The 16,436-nt window shown below is 47.8% G+C and overlaps 1 protein-coding gene across 1 annotated transcript; it reads right to left on the reverse strand.

Annotated features, from left to right (window-relative positions):
- Positions 1–7,044: 7,044 nt before the first annotated feature.
- LOC125514102 (U-box domain-containing protein 26-like) lies at positions 7,045–9,137 on the reverse strand. Its single transcript, XM_048679360.2, has one exon. It carries the CDS (start codon positions 8,524–8,526, stop codon positions 7,303–7,305), a length of 1,224 nt encoding a protein of 407 aa, XP_048535317.1. The 5' UTR covers positions 8,527–9,137; the 3' UTR covers positions 7,045–7,302.
- Positions 9,138–16,436: the final 7,299 nt, after the last annotated feature.

Raw genomic sequence — 16,436 nt, forward strand, 5'->3', positions numbered from 1 at the left:
GGCAATGAACTCATCCAACACTTCACTTGAGGTTAGAGTGTGAAAGTCTGGCCTTTGACGAATCACGGAAGACATTGCTTTGTTGAATGGCATGATGGCCTTGAGAAACTTGCGCTTGATCCAAGTGTCATCAGTATCCTTGCTCCCATGGTCTTGGAGAGCAACCGCAAGGGTTCTCACCCTCCGGTAGAGATCACGTGGATCCTCATCTTCAAGCATCACAAATTCATCGGCCTCATCAAGGACTACTTCAAAGTTGGACCGTTGAATGCTTGAGCTTCCCTTGTACATAGACACAATGTTCTCCCAACAATCCTTTGCACGAGTGAAGTGTCGAAGATGTGAAAGATCTTCGGGAGGGACCGCATCTTTAAGGATGAACAAAGAGGAGTGATTGTATTGATTGTCCACTTCTTCTCTTAGGGTGAAGTTGTTTGGATCATGCGGGTAAAAGCCTTGCTTAATGATTCTCCAAAGGTTAGTTGAGCAATGATTCAAATGAGACTTAATGCGAAAGAACCAATTAGCAAAATCACCCTTAACAAGCTTGGGAGGAGGACCATGAATATTAATGCAAGGTGTAGGGACCGGTCCTCCATAGACCGGGGAAGGGGGAACCGAGGCAAAGGTTCCCGTCCCATTCTTGTCATGAGGGGAAGGAACATGAGTACTTTTAGCCACTTCCTTGGAGGAATTGGCCTCCGACTCCGATGCCGTAGGATTAACCACAAGCAAGGGATCGGGAGTGTATTTCATCCCCTCAAGTAATTCTTTAAGCATGGCCTTGACTTCGGTCGTCATAGACGTCTTAAGTGAAGCCATAGCTTCATTTATGTCGTCTCGAGTGATCTATGTCAACTCCACGGCCTCGAGCACTTCCTCCTCGGTGTCAACCATACTCTTCGGGTGGTGAAACCCTTAATAAAGAGACGAGGCTCTGATACCAATTGAAAGGATCGATATGGTTGACTAGAGGGGGGTGAATAGGCAACTACCAATTTTTAGCTTTTCTTAACAAAATAGTTTTAGCCACAAAAAGGTTGTCTAGATGTGCAACTAGGTGAACAACCTATATGGTGCAAACAACAACAACAACAAGTGCAAGCAAATGGTACAACACAATAATAGCTTGCACAAAGTAAAGGGAAGAGATAACCACAAGTGGAGCCGGTGGAGATGAGGATGTGTTACCAAAGTTCCTTCCCTTTGGGGGAAGTACGTCTCTGTTGGAGCGGTGTGGAGGCACAATGCTCCCCAAGAAGCCACTAGGGCCACCGTATTCTCCTCACGCCCTCACACAATGCAAGATGCCGTGATTCCACTAGTAGTGTCCTTGAAGGCGGCGACCGAACCTTTACAAACAAGGTTGGGGCTATCTCCACAACTTGATTGGAGGCTCCCAACGATACCACGAAGCTTCACCACAATGGGATGTGGCTCCGAGGTGACCTCGCCCGTCTAGGGGTGCTCAAACACCCAAGAGTAACAAGATCCACAAGGGATTAGTGGGGGGAATCAAATTTCTCTTGGTTGAAGTGTAGATCCAGGCCTTCTCAACCAATCCCTAGAAAATCAACAAGTTTGATTGGACAGGGAGAGAGATCGGGCGAAAATGAGGTCTAGAGCAACAATGGAGCTTGTGGGGAAAAAGGTAGGTTTTCTTGGGGAAGAAGACCTCCTTTTATAGTGGGGAGATCAATCCAACCGTTATCCCCTCCTCAGCCCGCACAGAGCGGTACTACCGCGAGCCCCAGTGGTACTACTGCGGAGACAGAGAGCAGAGGCCTCAGAGGGAGAAGGGGCGAGAAAGAGAGAGTGCTCGGGCGACACTAGCAGCGGTGGTAGATGCGGTACTACCGCTCGCGAGCGGTACTACCGCCCCTACTGCCGCTGGTACTCCGCTGAACCCGACACGAGACGTGCCGGTCTCGAGTCGAGGCGGCACCTGCACGGAGCTAGAGCTGTACTACCGCTGATGGTCACGAGCAGTACTACCGTTGCGAGGCAGCGGTACTACCGCTTGAGGCTGTTAGCGGTACTGCCGCTCCGGCCCGGTGGTACTGCTGCTGGCACCTCCCAAGCGCCACTTCCGCGATATCGGTAAGTTCCAAGGAAGAGGGAAGGAGCTGGGGGTGCGAGATAGACGTGTACGTGTTGATTCCACCCTAGCCTTTTCGATACGGACCCCCTCTTGATAGTACGGTGTCTCCTACCACTCAAGTCCATCAAAACCGAAATGAGAGAGACTACACCTTCTTCACTTTGAGCTCCGAGGGGAAAGAATCGTCTCGTGCCAATGAATGAATATCTGAAATGCTCAATGCACACGATTAGTCCACAAATGTATTGTCATCAATCACCAAAACCACTTAGAGAGAGACATGCCCTAACAAAAGGCGCTTCATCTTGCTATTGAGCAGTCGGAGCGCGAGGGAAAGGAGGCAGGGGCGAAGAAGGCTCGGGAGAAGGACAGGGCTGTTCGTCGGATGAAGGGGCTCATCGTCCTCTCCAACTCCAACTCCGACGACGGCGACAACTGCACCTGCTCATCGGACGACCAAGACCCTCCACCAGCCGCGGACGCCTACAGCTGCGCCGGCAACCGGAAGAGCAAAGGCCCGGTGAGGAAGGGGTGATTCCCCCCCCCCCCTCCCCCTCAATGTTTATATCGTTTTAGTTGTAGATGTTTAAGGACTTGTTTGATGACGAACTATGATTTTTTGGATGTCACGTAGTATGTTAATGTCCGTTTGCAGCCGATCTTGTGTTCCTTTGCATCTGATTTTTTGATCCATCGTTTGATCACTTAGGATAATCAACGTTTGCATGGTTAATATGGATATAAGACACCGAATATGAGATAGACGACTATAGCATGCCAAATATAAGTCGTGTCCAGTCAATGCCCATAAACACGTAAACGCGTCCACAGGTGTTTGAAGGACTGGATTTGGCCATCGCGGTGTAGATGCTCTTACCGAGTATTCGACGACAGTGAAATGCAGGTGTGGATGTGTCAAAAGACAAAGTTGCATTCAAAGACATGGCGTCCATCACCACCTGGCATCGGCACCCACCACCAAGAGGGCAAGAGCAGCAGCAGCATCCAAAAAGAACATTGTCATCACAGAAATTGACCGTCCATCCTTTGATAGGAAACACAAACATTAAACGTAAAGGAAAGAATCTACTTCCTTCGTTCCAAAATAGATGACTTAATTTTGTACTAACTTTATACTAAAGATAGTATAAAGTTGAGTCATTTATTTTGAAACGGAGGGAGTAGATCGTAAAGGATACCGGCATACTCCTATCGCACTGCAACAAGAGTTCAAAAGCTGTTCAGAGGACAACAGCAAAGCAGACACTATAACTCAGCCACTAACCTCTCTAATTACGGCGAACTAATGTATCCCGGAACAACTCTTCACTCGTTCTTGTCATCGACTAATCGTACGAGACGGCAATTTTATACCACACTTTGCGTTATGCCGGATGACTTTTTTCTCGCTTCCTTTTGCACAAATTCTAATCCGGATTCCAAATATCATCTATGATCCCGCCATGAGTTAATTTACATATGCAGCGTCAGAAAGGCAATGAAAGGCATAGTGGCCAATAAACAATAGATGCTACAAACTCTTCTTTAGGAACCTACCCGTTCATGTATCCGGAGAAAAAGGGCCAGAAAAACTAGCAAACATGTTTAATCAATATGCTGTGCTCTGTGCATCTTTATCTTCAAGAAACAGATAATTCATGTATTAACTGTCAAGAGAAATATATGCAGGTCTCCTGGGCCTTAGCTCCATCTTGATAGCATCAACTAAATCAGTTTTCTCTTGAGAGATCAGCCTCCTAATTAACTCTTGCTGCCCTCTTCGTGGCAAAAAGAACTTCTAGAATAAACTCGAAAGGAGGCAACTTATTTTCACAGCTAGCCATAAACCCCAAAAGAACTGGCCTTCCTAAGATAAGCTTGGTTTCAGAGTTCTTGAGTTCTGCATTTGGATATGTTTTTCCATTTGCTTCACTTTGGGAGCTGTCATTGGTTTGACCAAAGACCAGCCCGCAGCCGGGTGGAAGGGGGCGAAAAAGCTCTTGTCCCCGTCAAGTGGGGGCTCGAGACGCATAGTTTAGTTCTTGAGCTCTGCATTCGGATATGCATCTCCATTTGCTTAACTTTGGGAGTTGCCATCCCTTTGACCAAAGACCAGCGTGCGGCCGAGTGGAAGGGGATGTTTGTCACCAACTCACCACCAATCATTCAATCCATTCATGGATTTTTCTGTTCCCTGCATGAACGGAGCTACACTAATTATTTCCAGGATATCAAAACCGTCGGTTGGTTCATGCGTGGAGCGTGGAAAACGTAGTCACCGGACGAACAAACCGAGAAGCTACGTCACGTTGTGCATCGATTGAAACTGACGTAGAGGCCGAGGATCGAACTTTAGTCATGTAAAGAAAAGTTAAGCTTAAAAGGAGGATTAGTAGCATGTAGAGTGCCGATGCTTTGTTGAGTGCCTTACCGCTTCTCCGTACCTACTAGCCATTTATTTTCAGGACTAGGAAGCGTGCACATACATCACCAGTCTCGACTAAACAGAATACTCGAACTCTAGAAGCTATATGATGCAACTCAAAAGACTAAGACAACTAAACAAATCAACATTTGAAAATATAATATCCAGTGCCAAGGACCCAACAGCGGCATTGGGTACATGATGGAGTTATACTTACATTCAGAGATGCTTGGCATATCATTAGAAAAATAGTTTGTTAAAGCCATATGAACCAACTCAAGTGATACATACCGCATTCTCATCTTGTACTAACCAGAGCCCCCAACTGACTTGTTGCATATCCCACGCATCAATATTCGTTTCATGGTCATTCAGAGCATTTTCTTCAGTAAGACGCATTCTCATCCAATGATGAACATGGTCACCAAAATGCAATCAACAAAGAATCCTGACAGCAAACTTGGCATGACAACGTGAGTACCACCAGGGTGCATCACCCTTTCATCGTATGGAGTATTTCATGACTGACCTAGAACATTTAAATGCAGTTGAATGTATAACAAGCATTAAGAACTGAGAATCACAAAGTTAAATCCAATCTGCAAGTCAGTATGACCATTACAATTTGAAGCAATCCACGCAAAGCAACTTCCCCAATCATGGAAATGAGGTTAAAGGATGACAATCGAAATTGTACATATACCAGGATCACTCAATTTTAAATAAGAAAACTCTACACAGATCAATATAGAGTGTAGGCAAGAGATACGTTGAATTCTAACTGACGTCCAGGCTAGATGATAAGAGATGAAAAATTGTCAAACAATTTCGAATAGATGATTTAGCTTGTGCTTCATAGCCAACAAAATAATCGCATGAGTGCGATTTCACAGATTGTGAAATAAATGTAGGCTTCAGGACCAACTGAGCTAAAAAAAGAGAAACCAGAATCATGCTACAAGAATATCCTCAGCCAACGACAGATCAAAGGCATATATCCTCTTACATGAAATAAAAACTAGCAAACATATTTAATCTCGCACTGCAATTTCTGGTTGCCTCAAGGAATTAATTGGCAAATTTAAATATTTAATAAATAACAAGTCATATATTATTCAATACAAAACACATGTCAAAAGGGAAATTATTCCGACATCACCTAGATCTGTACATCCCACTAAGCAATAAGCATATAACCAAGGCTACAAATAAGATACGACATGCGGCTTGATTTAGAAATTGAACTGTTGGCAATACAATTATGAAGTTTGGAATAATGCTCATCCAGATTTTCTAAAGTTCTCAAGTACAATTACAAAATCTGAAATGAGGGTAAGAAAAAGGAGGTGAACCCATAATGTTAGTCAATAGTACAACCATATATATAGAGTTAAAAAAGGAGGTGAACCCATAATGTTAGTCAATAGTACAACCATATATATAGAGTTAAAAAAGGAGGTGAACCCATAATGTAACTTTAAAAACAGTGCAAGCGTTCAGAAATTAAGGAAAAACCTGAAGATGTCACAGGCAATCAAAATCTCTATAGCCTGTAATACATAGAACAACATGTGTCAACACAGGGATGCCTATTTATTCTTGCATTAAAGTAGACTCGTCGAAAGGACAAGAACCATATGAGATGTTTATCTTGAGGCAGTCAAATCAGGGTATCTCTCCTTTTAACAAATCTTTCCTGTAAATTGACCAAGAGTGTCAATAGAGCACAAAGATTTCGAGGTCATACTTATACTGCAGAGTGTCAGTAATGCAAACTTAATAAGAGTAATTACACAATGAGCTAAATAAAACCAAGAAGATTAACCTTGTAGACTTATCAAACCAAGAGAATGGAAGTTTAAATTATTTACTTCACTTGAAAGCCGCAAAAACTATAACAAAGTCTATAACTGTACAAATATAGTGTCATATGGTAAGAAACAATTTTAAGGGTTAAAATTTTGTAGTTGTCTACTATATATTGTGCCCTAACTAAAATTGCCAACGGTAAAAGCTAGTAGCATTTGGCTCCTGAACAAAACGAAATAATTTACAGACATGAGGTGTTGCTCCCCTTCTGGGGTGGAACCAAGATTCTGTAGGAACATAAATAGTTTACAATTAATTTTGTATCCTAAGATGAAATACAAAACAAAAAGAAATAATCTCCGTGATTCCAGGTAAAAGAAACAAAATTGCCTTAAGATGTGACTTGCAGTGCCATGACATCACACCAAAAATTAAAGCCTACAAAATATAAATTTTGAGGAGCAGCAACGGCTTTCACCTGGAAAGGAAGACAAAAGAGAAAAATCAACATCCTGCAACTCCTATGTCAGACGGAATATGTGTAGAATGAAGTTCCAACATTTCTACCTAAAAACCTCAGTGCCATCTACATATGAAATTCCAATGGGGCACTGACCATGACCAAATAGCAATGCAGCTCTTTTCTTTTTTTGTTATCTCAAGCAATCAAAGCATACATGATATAAACAAATTAATTTGCATCAGAGAGTGGAAGTAAAGTCTAGAATTAAACAAGGTACATATGTATATGTACACTTTTTAAACATGAATTTCTACAGCAAGAGTGTCAATAAAATCATACTACCACCGTTACATACAGGCACCGCTGCCCGGCCCTAGCCTCATGAAATTTTCTTTAGGGGAGAAAATCTCTCCTATGATCCTACTACCGCCATTACATACAGGCACCGCCACCCCGCCCTAGTGCCGTGGTGGTTCAGATTCAGAAAGGGGATGCAATGCGGGGTTAGTATGGTTGGAGGAAATCAGCCGAGTTGGCCATGGAATCGGTGGTCGGCCAGGCAGACCGGAGCAGCTTCAGGAGGTGCTGCGCCTTGCGTTTGGCACGCTCCGAGCAGCCGCCTTGCACCATCATGAGCAGCTGACTCATGGCACCTGCTCGGACGGCCTCCAGCTGCAGCCCCTCAGACCCGCCCACCACGGCCACCAATGCGCCCGCAGCATGCTCAGCCGCGCGCCCGGACATGGCGCGCACTAGCGCGATCACCACCGCGGCACCACCTCCAGCGCCCGAGACAACCGCCTCGCGGCCACCCTCTGTCCGGGACAGTCGCTCCACCGCTGCTAGCGCACGCTCCAGCTCGCCGGCGCAGCCGCCCTCCGCCACTCGGCGGGCCAGAGCTGATGCGGCACCAGCTGATACGGCGCGCTGTCTGTTCTCCTTGGCCAGGCAGAGAGCAAAGAGGCCTCGGATCCCAATGCGCACTGCACGGGCATTTGCCTTCTCGTCCACCAGCGCGACCAGGCCTTCAATGACTCCATCAGCTGCGCCAAGCACCACCCTGGCCTCCGCCCCAGACACCGCAGCAGCCGCCTCCACGACGGCACCTGCATTAACCTTGGCCTCCAAGGTCGTCCCCTGGCTGCCAAGAACTTTGCCAAGCCTGGTGACCCTCTCTTCCCTGCCCACCACATCCACAGCTTCCGCCTCCCCCATCCCTACCAGGGCAAGGACCGCCATGGCCTCCGCCTGAGCCTCCTCGGCGCTGCCCCCGAACGCCATTTCCACCAGAGCCGCCCTGGTCTCGTGCGTGGCCATGACGAGCCTGTTCTTGTCAGACTCCCTGGCGAGCGCCCTGAGCTTCCTGAGGACGGGGAGGGCAGGGCCCTGGGCGATCAGGGAGCGGATGAGGTCCGGGTCGGCCGGCTGCTTGGGCGTGGGGATGCGCTCGACGCCGAGGGATCGGTGCGCGACGCACCATTCCTGGATGAGGCGGCGGAGGGTGTGGTTGGGGATGAGCGTGAAGTCGGCGAGCGGCGCGCGGGTGACGGGGCAGGTGGTGTTCCCCGTGGCGACCCACGACTCGATGCTGGCACGGTCGTAGGTCTGGCCGGTCGCCACGGTGACGGGGTCCTGCATGAGCTCCAGCGAGATTGGGCAACGGAAGTACCACGGGACCTGCAGCCCTACCGTGTCCAGCCCCAGCGCCAGCGGCACGCTCCCTGGCATTGGCGAAACTCGACTGCTCCACGCCGGGCGGCGTTGTGATTTGGATCTGGCCTACTCTGGCTAGCTAGCTAGCTTGCGATGAAGATGTGATGCGCGTGGGTGTGGGTGGGTTGGTGGTGGGTGGACACGACACGGGGTTTGGGGTGGGGGGTGGAAGGAGAGTGAAAAAGCGGACTGGTGGGAGAGTGGAGATCGAGGGAGACGAAGAACGTAGGTGCATGGGCCGGGTCGGGCCAGCACTGCCGTGCCTCGGGCCACGTCGGCCTCAGACCAGTCGGGCCGGACAGCCCGACGGACGGCACGGGTGCCTCGCCGGAGCGCCGAAGCACGGCACGCAGCACTCCGGGCCGCTGTTGGGTGTGGTGTCGTGCCGGGCTGCCGTGGGTCTGCTCGAGGACGATGCCAGCGCACGGGGGGTGGAGGCGGAGGCGCTTGGAGTGGGGTTCGGGTAGCGAGACCCAGTGGCGGGCGAGCGGGTGCTTGAGGCGGCGGAGGAGGATCTGCAGGGGGGCACGGAGCCAGCGCACGGGGGTGGAGGTAGGAGAAGCAGTCGGGGTCGGGGCAGTAGATAAAGGACAGAGAAAACGTGATTTCGAATCTGATTTTGACCGGTCAAAGCTGGGTTGCTGGCTGTTGGTTGGCCTCACGTGCGTTAGAGAGAGGCAGAGAGGTTCTCGAGCCCTCCTATATGCCGGTCGCTGCGGCGGCACGTAGTATTTTTCTTTTTTTTTCTTGGGGAAAGCTGTCACTTTATTGATTAACTATGTTATCATTGATCACTCTCCATTGACCAGTAGTAGCTGCTTTCGTTGAGTTGTGGGCACTCTTTTCTTTCTCTATTTCCGAAAAACTCAATACTTTTTTTACTCTTTCCGTTTTTTTAGTCTGCGTATAAGTTTAGCATGCAGTCGAAAATATCTCTACTTTGACCAAATTTGTAAAAACAAATATCAACATTCACAATGCCAAATCAATATAAGTTAGATTCATTATGAAATACAAAATTAAGCACCCACAAGTTTTCCTTCCCTAACCCTACGTGGCTAGGGAAAACTCTCTCCTCCAAAAACTTCGCCAGCGAACCCGTGGATTCGCCTTCTCTCTGCCTGCCGCTCCGGCGGTCGGTGGTGGGGAGGGGAATCCCGGTGCCTCCGCTCTGTTTAGTAGTTTAGGTTAGGGTTTTTAGTCCTCGCATGTGTGGTCCTCGGGTGGATGGTGGCGCTACTTCTTTGAATTTGTTTTCTGGGCTCCGTTCCTCCTCGAGTTCGTCCGTCTGGATGTAGTCAACGGAGCTCCGACGTTGATTCCTGCCATCTCTTTGGCGCGGTGAGGTTAAGGTTTCTCGTCTTGTGGCGAGATTTGGTGCCAGGTACTTCAGATCTATGCAAGGGTTCAACGGCGACGACTGCGACTTGAGGGCGCTAGCCCTTAGGGGTATGTACATGAAGACTTCCCGGTTGTCATTGACAAGATCAAGCCGGCTCCGGTAGGGGACCGGCGACAGCGGCGCGTCGGCGGCTCGTTCTGGCGACAGTAGTGGTTGTTTGGAGATCTTGGAATCTCAATGTAATTTTTATTATGTTCGAGATGCTTTGTACTTCTACTGAACTTTGATAATAGATCTGGATCATTTTTGCAAAAGAAAAGATTCATTGTGAAATATAGTTTCATAGTATATATATTTTGTATTTTAGATGTTTATATTTTTTTAATATAAATTTGGTCAAACTTTATAAAGTTTGACTTGACAAAAATCTAATACACGGAGTAAAAAGCACCGGAGGGAGTATGAATGTCTGCGTTTGCATTGTGTTAAAAAAGATAAAAATGTGATGTCAGATTTTTAAACTTCTCGTGCAATTGCCTCGTTCGACATGCCGGGCCATCTTTTGGATGTGTTCACTGCACACACAGACCACGCGAATGAGCTTCTTGGCTGGCTCATTTCCCTCCCCCACGCCTCTCTCTTCCCCACCCTTCTTCCCGACTAGATCCCGACAAGCTGCGGTGGCCAGCCCACTAATCTGACCAGATCCCCAGCATGGGTGGTCATCGAGCAACGCGAGAGGATGTCGCATAGCGCCGTAGAGGGGATGGGGGCTACAATGGAGGGTGCTGCGATGGAGCCGCCTCCTTGCCGGGGGAGGAGCCGGTGGTGCCAGCTGATGGCGTCGTAGAGACGATGAGGGCAACAAAGGAGAGCTGCGGGAGTGTAACGCCCCGGATATGACTTTCCCAATATGTATCCCAACTCTTGCCGTTTCCGGCCTTAAGTTATTTTATTTTCTCGGATTCGGGTCTTTGTCTCCGTGTGTTGTTGTCGTTGTCATGCATCTCATATCATGTCATCATGTGCATTGCATTTGCATACGTGTTCATCTCATGCATTCGAGCATTTTCCCCGTTGTCCATTTTGCATTCCGGCGCTTCGTTCTCCTCCGGTGGTCGTTTCTACCTTTCTTTCGTGTGTGGGGATTAAACATTTCCGGATTGGACTGAGACTTGCCAAGCGGCCTTGGTGTACTACCGGTAGACCGCCTGTCAAGTTTCGTATCATTTGGACTTCGTTTGATACTCCAACGGTTAACCGAGGGACCGAAAAGGCCTCGTGTGTGTTGCAGCCCAAAACCCCTCCAAGTTGGCCCAAAACCCACCTAAACCTTCTCCATCATCTAGAGCCTTCGATCATGATTGCATGGCCGAAAACCGCACCTCATTTGGACTCTCCTAACTCCCTCTATGCCTATATATAGACCCCTCATTCCAAATCTCGGATCCCCTCCCCGAAACCCTACAAAAAATCCCAGATCCGCCGCACCGGACGTGTCCGGCCCGCGCCGGACAACGTCCGCCGGCAACCGCAGCCAACCAGGAGGCGCCACGTGTCGCCGTCGCACTCCCACCGCCGCTGGCCCGCTCGGGCCCGAGGCTGGCCCCCGCGGCCCGCCTCTCCGCCGCCGCCGCCCGCGGGAGACCGCGCCCCCGCCGCCGTCCTCCTCCCATCCGGCGCCGCCGCCCGCCATCTCTGGCTGCCCGGACCTCTGCCGCCCCACCGCACAAGGCCGCGCCTCCGGCCGCCCCTCGCCGCCGACGCCAGCCGCGCCGCCCTGCGCCCGGACCTCCTCCGGCGAGTCTCCCCGCAGCCCCGGCGTCCTCTTCCTCCGGCGAGCCTGCGACGAACTCCGGCGAGCTTGACGAACTCCGGCCGACGAACCTCGGGAAACATGCCCCGGATCTCAGATCTGGAATTCAAACCCTAGGGTTGACCTTTTTTCTCCTAAGTTTGCAGATTATTTGCTCCTGTTCATCATGCTATATCTCCTCATCCGTAGCTCCGTTTTGGGCATATAGCATATCAAAATGTTCGTCTCAGAGAGTACATCATTTCATTCCATTAAATCATTTTCATTTGAGTTCATCTTGATGCCCGAAATGCTGTTAGAAGAGTGCTACTTGAGTTAATTGTCAGATCTGCTGCTCCATTTAGATATTTGTCATTTTTGCCATGATTAATGTGTGCATGATGTGCCCATGAGCTCTACATGTGTTTTGTTAAGGGTTTTGCCATCTTTCCAGAGGTGCAACCCATGTATTTTTGTGATGTGTGTGGTGACTAGCACAAGCTTGCAAAGTGAGGCACTTGGTAATGCTGATTTCAGGGACTTAGCATTTCCACCAAGTCCTTGATCTGGTTATCTCATATGGCCATATGTTCATGTTGTTTCCTAGTGATCCGTGCCTCTTTTGAGGATGATCAGTAAGGATGTTTTGTTAATCTTGTAGTGCTCTATTCATCCATGTCTTTGTTTGCAATTATGGAGCACCCTAGCTTGAGTCAATCGAGCTCTACTTTTGCTACTTCGTGAATCTGGGCAGATTGTCTACTTGTTAGCAATTTTGCCGAGAATGTTGTAGTTGATCCGTGCATGCTATGCTATTGTTCTTGCCATGTCTAGCTTGCATTTTGTGTATTCGTGATGGGTGTATGCTTACATTATCATGACTTGCTCCGTAGTGAGTGCATCGAGCTCGTAAACATGCCTACTTGATATCTGTTTTCAGCATGTGCCAGTTTTCACCAAGTCTGAAAACTGATTATACTTTTGCTATGTTCACATGCTTGCAAATGTGTTTTCTGATCCCTTTTGGTTCAAGGTCACTAAGGGACTTTTGTTAAGCTTTTTGAGTAGCTCCATGCCATGTTTTACTTTGCCATGTTAGGGTCCTGTAGCATGTAGTTTTGTTGCTCCGAAGTGTGCTACCTGATCTGAAATTCCAGACAAGTGTTAATTTCACCAAGTCTGAAATCTGTTTGTCATATGCATTTTTTGCCATGCTTGTTTGAACCTGTTAATGGATGAATTGGCCGTAGCTCAGTGCTAAACTTTTGTTAAGCATCTTGAATGCATCCCTACCATGTATTTTGATGCCATGTTTGGGTGCTGTAGCATGTTCATCTTGTTGCATTTAGATGGCTACTTGCTGTAAATCGCAGAACGTGGTCATATTTGAATCGCTTGCCATTTCCAAACCGTAACTCCGATTCCAGCGTTATTTATATCGTTTTCAAGCGATTTCATCTCATCTTTCCAGTGGCACACTTGTATTTCCAATTTGAGGCCAGGTTCATGCATTCGTTGTCACATCTTGCATATGCATCCCGCATCGCATCCCGCATAGCATACCATCTTTGCATCATGTTGTTTGAGTTTGCACGTGGTTGATTGTGTCCTTGTTGCTTGTTTGTCTTTTTTGGGTAGAGCCGGGAGACGAGTTCGCTAATGAGGAGCCCGTTGAGTTTGCTTTCGAGGATCCAGTCAACTCTGACAACTTTGCAAGCAAGATGATCATACCCTCGAAATCACTACTATCTTTGCTATGCTAGATTGCTCGCTCTTTTGCTATGCCAATGCTACGATGCCTACCACTTGCTTTCAAGCCTCCCAAATTGCCATGTCAAACCTCTAACCCACCATGTCCTAGCAAACCATTGATTGGCTATGTTACCGCTTTGCTCAGCCCCTCTTATAGCGTTGCTAGTTGCAGGTGAAGATTGGAGACCGTTCCCTGTTGGAACATTATTTACTTGTTGGGATATCATTATATTGCCATGTTATCTTAATGCATCTATATACTTGGTAAAGGGTGGAAGGCTCGGCCTCTCGCCTAGTGTTTTGTTCCACTCTTGCCGCCCTAGTTTCCGTCATATCGGTGTTATGTTGCCGGATTTTGCGTTCCTTACGCGGTTGGGTTATAATGGGAACCCCTTGATAGTTCGCCTTGATTAAAGCTTTTCCAGCAATGCCCAACCTTAGTTTTACCATTTGCCACCTAGCCTCTTTTTCCCTTGGGTTTCCGGAGCCCGAGGGTCATCTTATTTAAACCCCCCCGGGCCAGTGCTCCTCTGAGTGTTGGTCCAACTCGTCAGCCGCCGGTGGCTACCAGGGGCAACTCTGGGCTGGCCTACCAGAAGTTTAGACAATCTGAGTGTGCCCTGAGAAAGAGATATGTGCAGCTCCTATCGGGATTTGTCGGCACATTCGGGCGGTGTTGCTGGATTTGTTTTAACCTGTCGAAGTGTCTTGAAGAACCGAGATACCGAGTCTGACCGGAACGTATCGGGAGGAGGTCTATTCCTTCGTTGACCGTGAGAGCTTGTCATGGGCTAAGTTGGGACTCCCCTACAGGGATTTGAACTTTCGAAAGGCGTGCCCGCGGTTATGGGCAGATGGGAATTTGTTAATGTCCGGTTGTAGATAACTTGAACCTTAACTTAATTAAAATGAATCAACAGTGTGAGTTACCGTGATGGCCTCTTCTCGGCGGAGTCCGGGAAGTGGACACGGTGTTGGAGTAATGCTTGCCGCAGGTTTGCCCTCTTTAGTTATGCATTCGTGCTTTGCCTTCTCTTCTCGCTCTCTTTTGCGAACAGGATAGCCACCATATATGCTAGTCGCTTGCTGCAACTCCACATATTTACCTTGCCATACCTATTAAGCTTAAATAGTCTTGATCGCGAGGGTGCGAGATTGCTGAGTCCCTGTGACTCACAGATTACTATTACACCAGATGCAGGGCCTGATGATTCCGCTCCAGGTGACGCGCTCGAGCTCAAGTGGGAGTTCGACGAGGACTCTCAACAATACTATGTTTCCTTTCCTGATGATCTGTAGTGGTGCCCAGTTGCGGGTGATCGGGACCGTGTCGCATGTTGGGTTATCTTTTATTTTGGCACCGTAGTAGGGCCATGAGTGTTTGGATGATGTAATGTTATTTATGTACCTTGATTGACGTGGAGAGTGTAAGCCAACTATGTTATCTCCCCTTTATTATTTATATTACATGGGATGTTGTGAAGATTGCCTAACTTGCGACATATGCCTTCAATGCGATTATGCCTCTAAGTCGTGCCTCGACACGTGGGAGGTATAGTCGCATCGAGGGTGTGACAGGGAGAGTCAAGCCCTCTTTGCCGCCGGTGCTAATCTACGTGGCTAGCATGGGGTGTTGTCATAGGTGCCGGCGTCGACGAGGTGGATGAGCCCATCGCCGACCAGGAGTTGGGCTTGAGATCGCCCATCCTCCCTCATTCCCTTTCTCTCGTATGTCGTCGCCACCAATCTCCCCTACCATTGGTATCCTCTGCCACAGCCACCGGCCCCCACCATCACCCTCACCCCTTGATATCTCCAACGTATCTATAATTTTTTATTGTTCCATGCTATTATAGTATCGATCTTAGATGTTTTATATGCATTTATATGCTACTTCAGATCATTTTTTGGGACTAACCTATTAACCTAGTGCCCAGTGTCAGTTTTTGTTTGTTTTGGCATTTTAGAAAATCAATATCAAACGGAGTCCAAACACGTTGAAACTTTAGAGTGATTTTTTATGGACCAGAAGGGACCCATGAAGGCTCGAGAGAGAACTAGAAGATTCGCGTGGGAGTGACAAGCTCACCAGGCGTGCCATAGGGGGCCTGAGCTTATGGGCCTCTCATGGCACCTCTTAACCTAATTTTGCCTCTATAAATTCCTAAATATTCCCCATATACCAGAGAGCCACCCGAAACAATTTTTCTACCGTCGCAAGTCTCTGTTCTTCCGTGATCCCATATGGAGGCCTTTTCCGGTACTCTGTCAGGGGGAATCGATCACGAAGGGCTTCTACATCATCCTTGTTGTCCTACAGATGATGCGTGAGTAGTTCACCACAGACCTACGGGTCCATAGCTAGTAGCTACATGGCTTCTTCTCTCTCTTTGATCTTCAATACAATGTTCTCCTTGATGTTCTTGGAGTTCTATTCGATGTAATCTTCTTTTGTGGTGTGTTTGTTGGGATCCGATGAATTGTGGGTTTATGATCAGATTATTCATGAATATTAATTGAGTCTTTCCTAAACTTTATTATGCATGTTTGTTATAGCTTTGTATTTCTCTCTGATCTATCCGTTCGGTATGGCCAACTAGAATGATTTATCTTCAGTGGGGGAGGTGCTTTGTGATGAGTTCAATCTTGCGGTGTTCTATATCCCAGTGACAGAAAGGGACAAGACACATATTTGTATAGTTACCAATAAGGGTAAAACGACGGGGTTTATTCATATTGATTTAGTTTACTTTGTCTACATCATGTCATCTTGCTTAAGACGTTACTCTGTTTTCTACTTAATACCCTAGATGCATGCTGGATAGCCTCTATGTGTGGAGTAATAGTAGTAGATGCAGGCAGGAGTCGGTCTACTTGTCTCGGACGTGATGCCTATATACATGATCATTGCCTTGAATATCGTCATAGCTATGCGCTTTTCTATCAATTGCCCAATAGTGATTTGTTCACCCACCATATTCTATGTGCTCGAGAGAGAAGCATCTAGTGAAAAATATGGCCCCCGGGTCTACTTTT

Source organism: Triticum urartu, chromosome 6A (assembly GCF_056163025.1).
Source record: "Triticum urartu cultivar PI428250 chromosome 6A, HENAU_Tu73, whole genome shotgun sequence".
Lineage (NCBI taxonomy): Eukaryota > Viridiplantae > Streptophyta > Magnoliopsida > Poales > Poaceae > Triticum > Triticum urartu.

Coding starts and splice junctions, on each gene's coding strand:
- LOC125514102 (XM_048679360.2), bottom strand. CDS start 8,526: ATGCCAGGGAGCGTGCCGCTGGCGCTGGGGCTGGACACGGTAGGGCTG.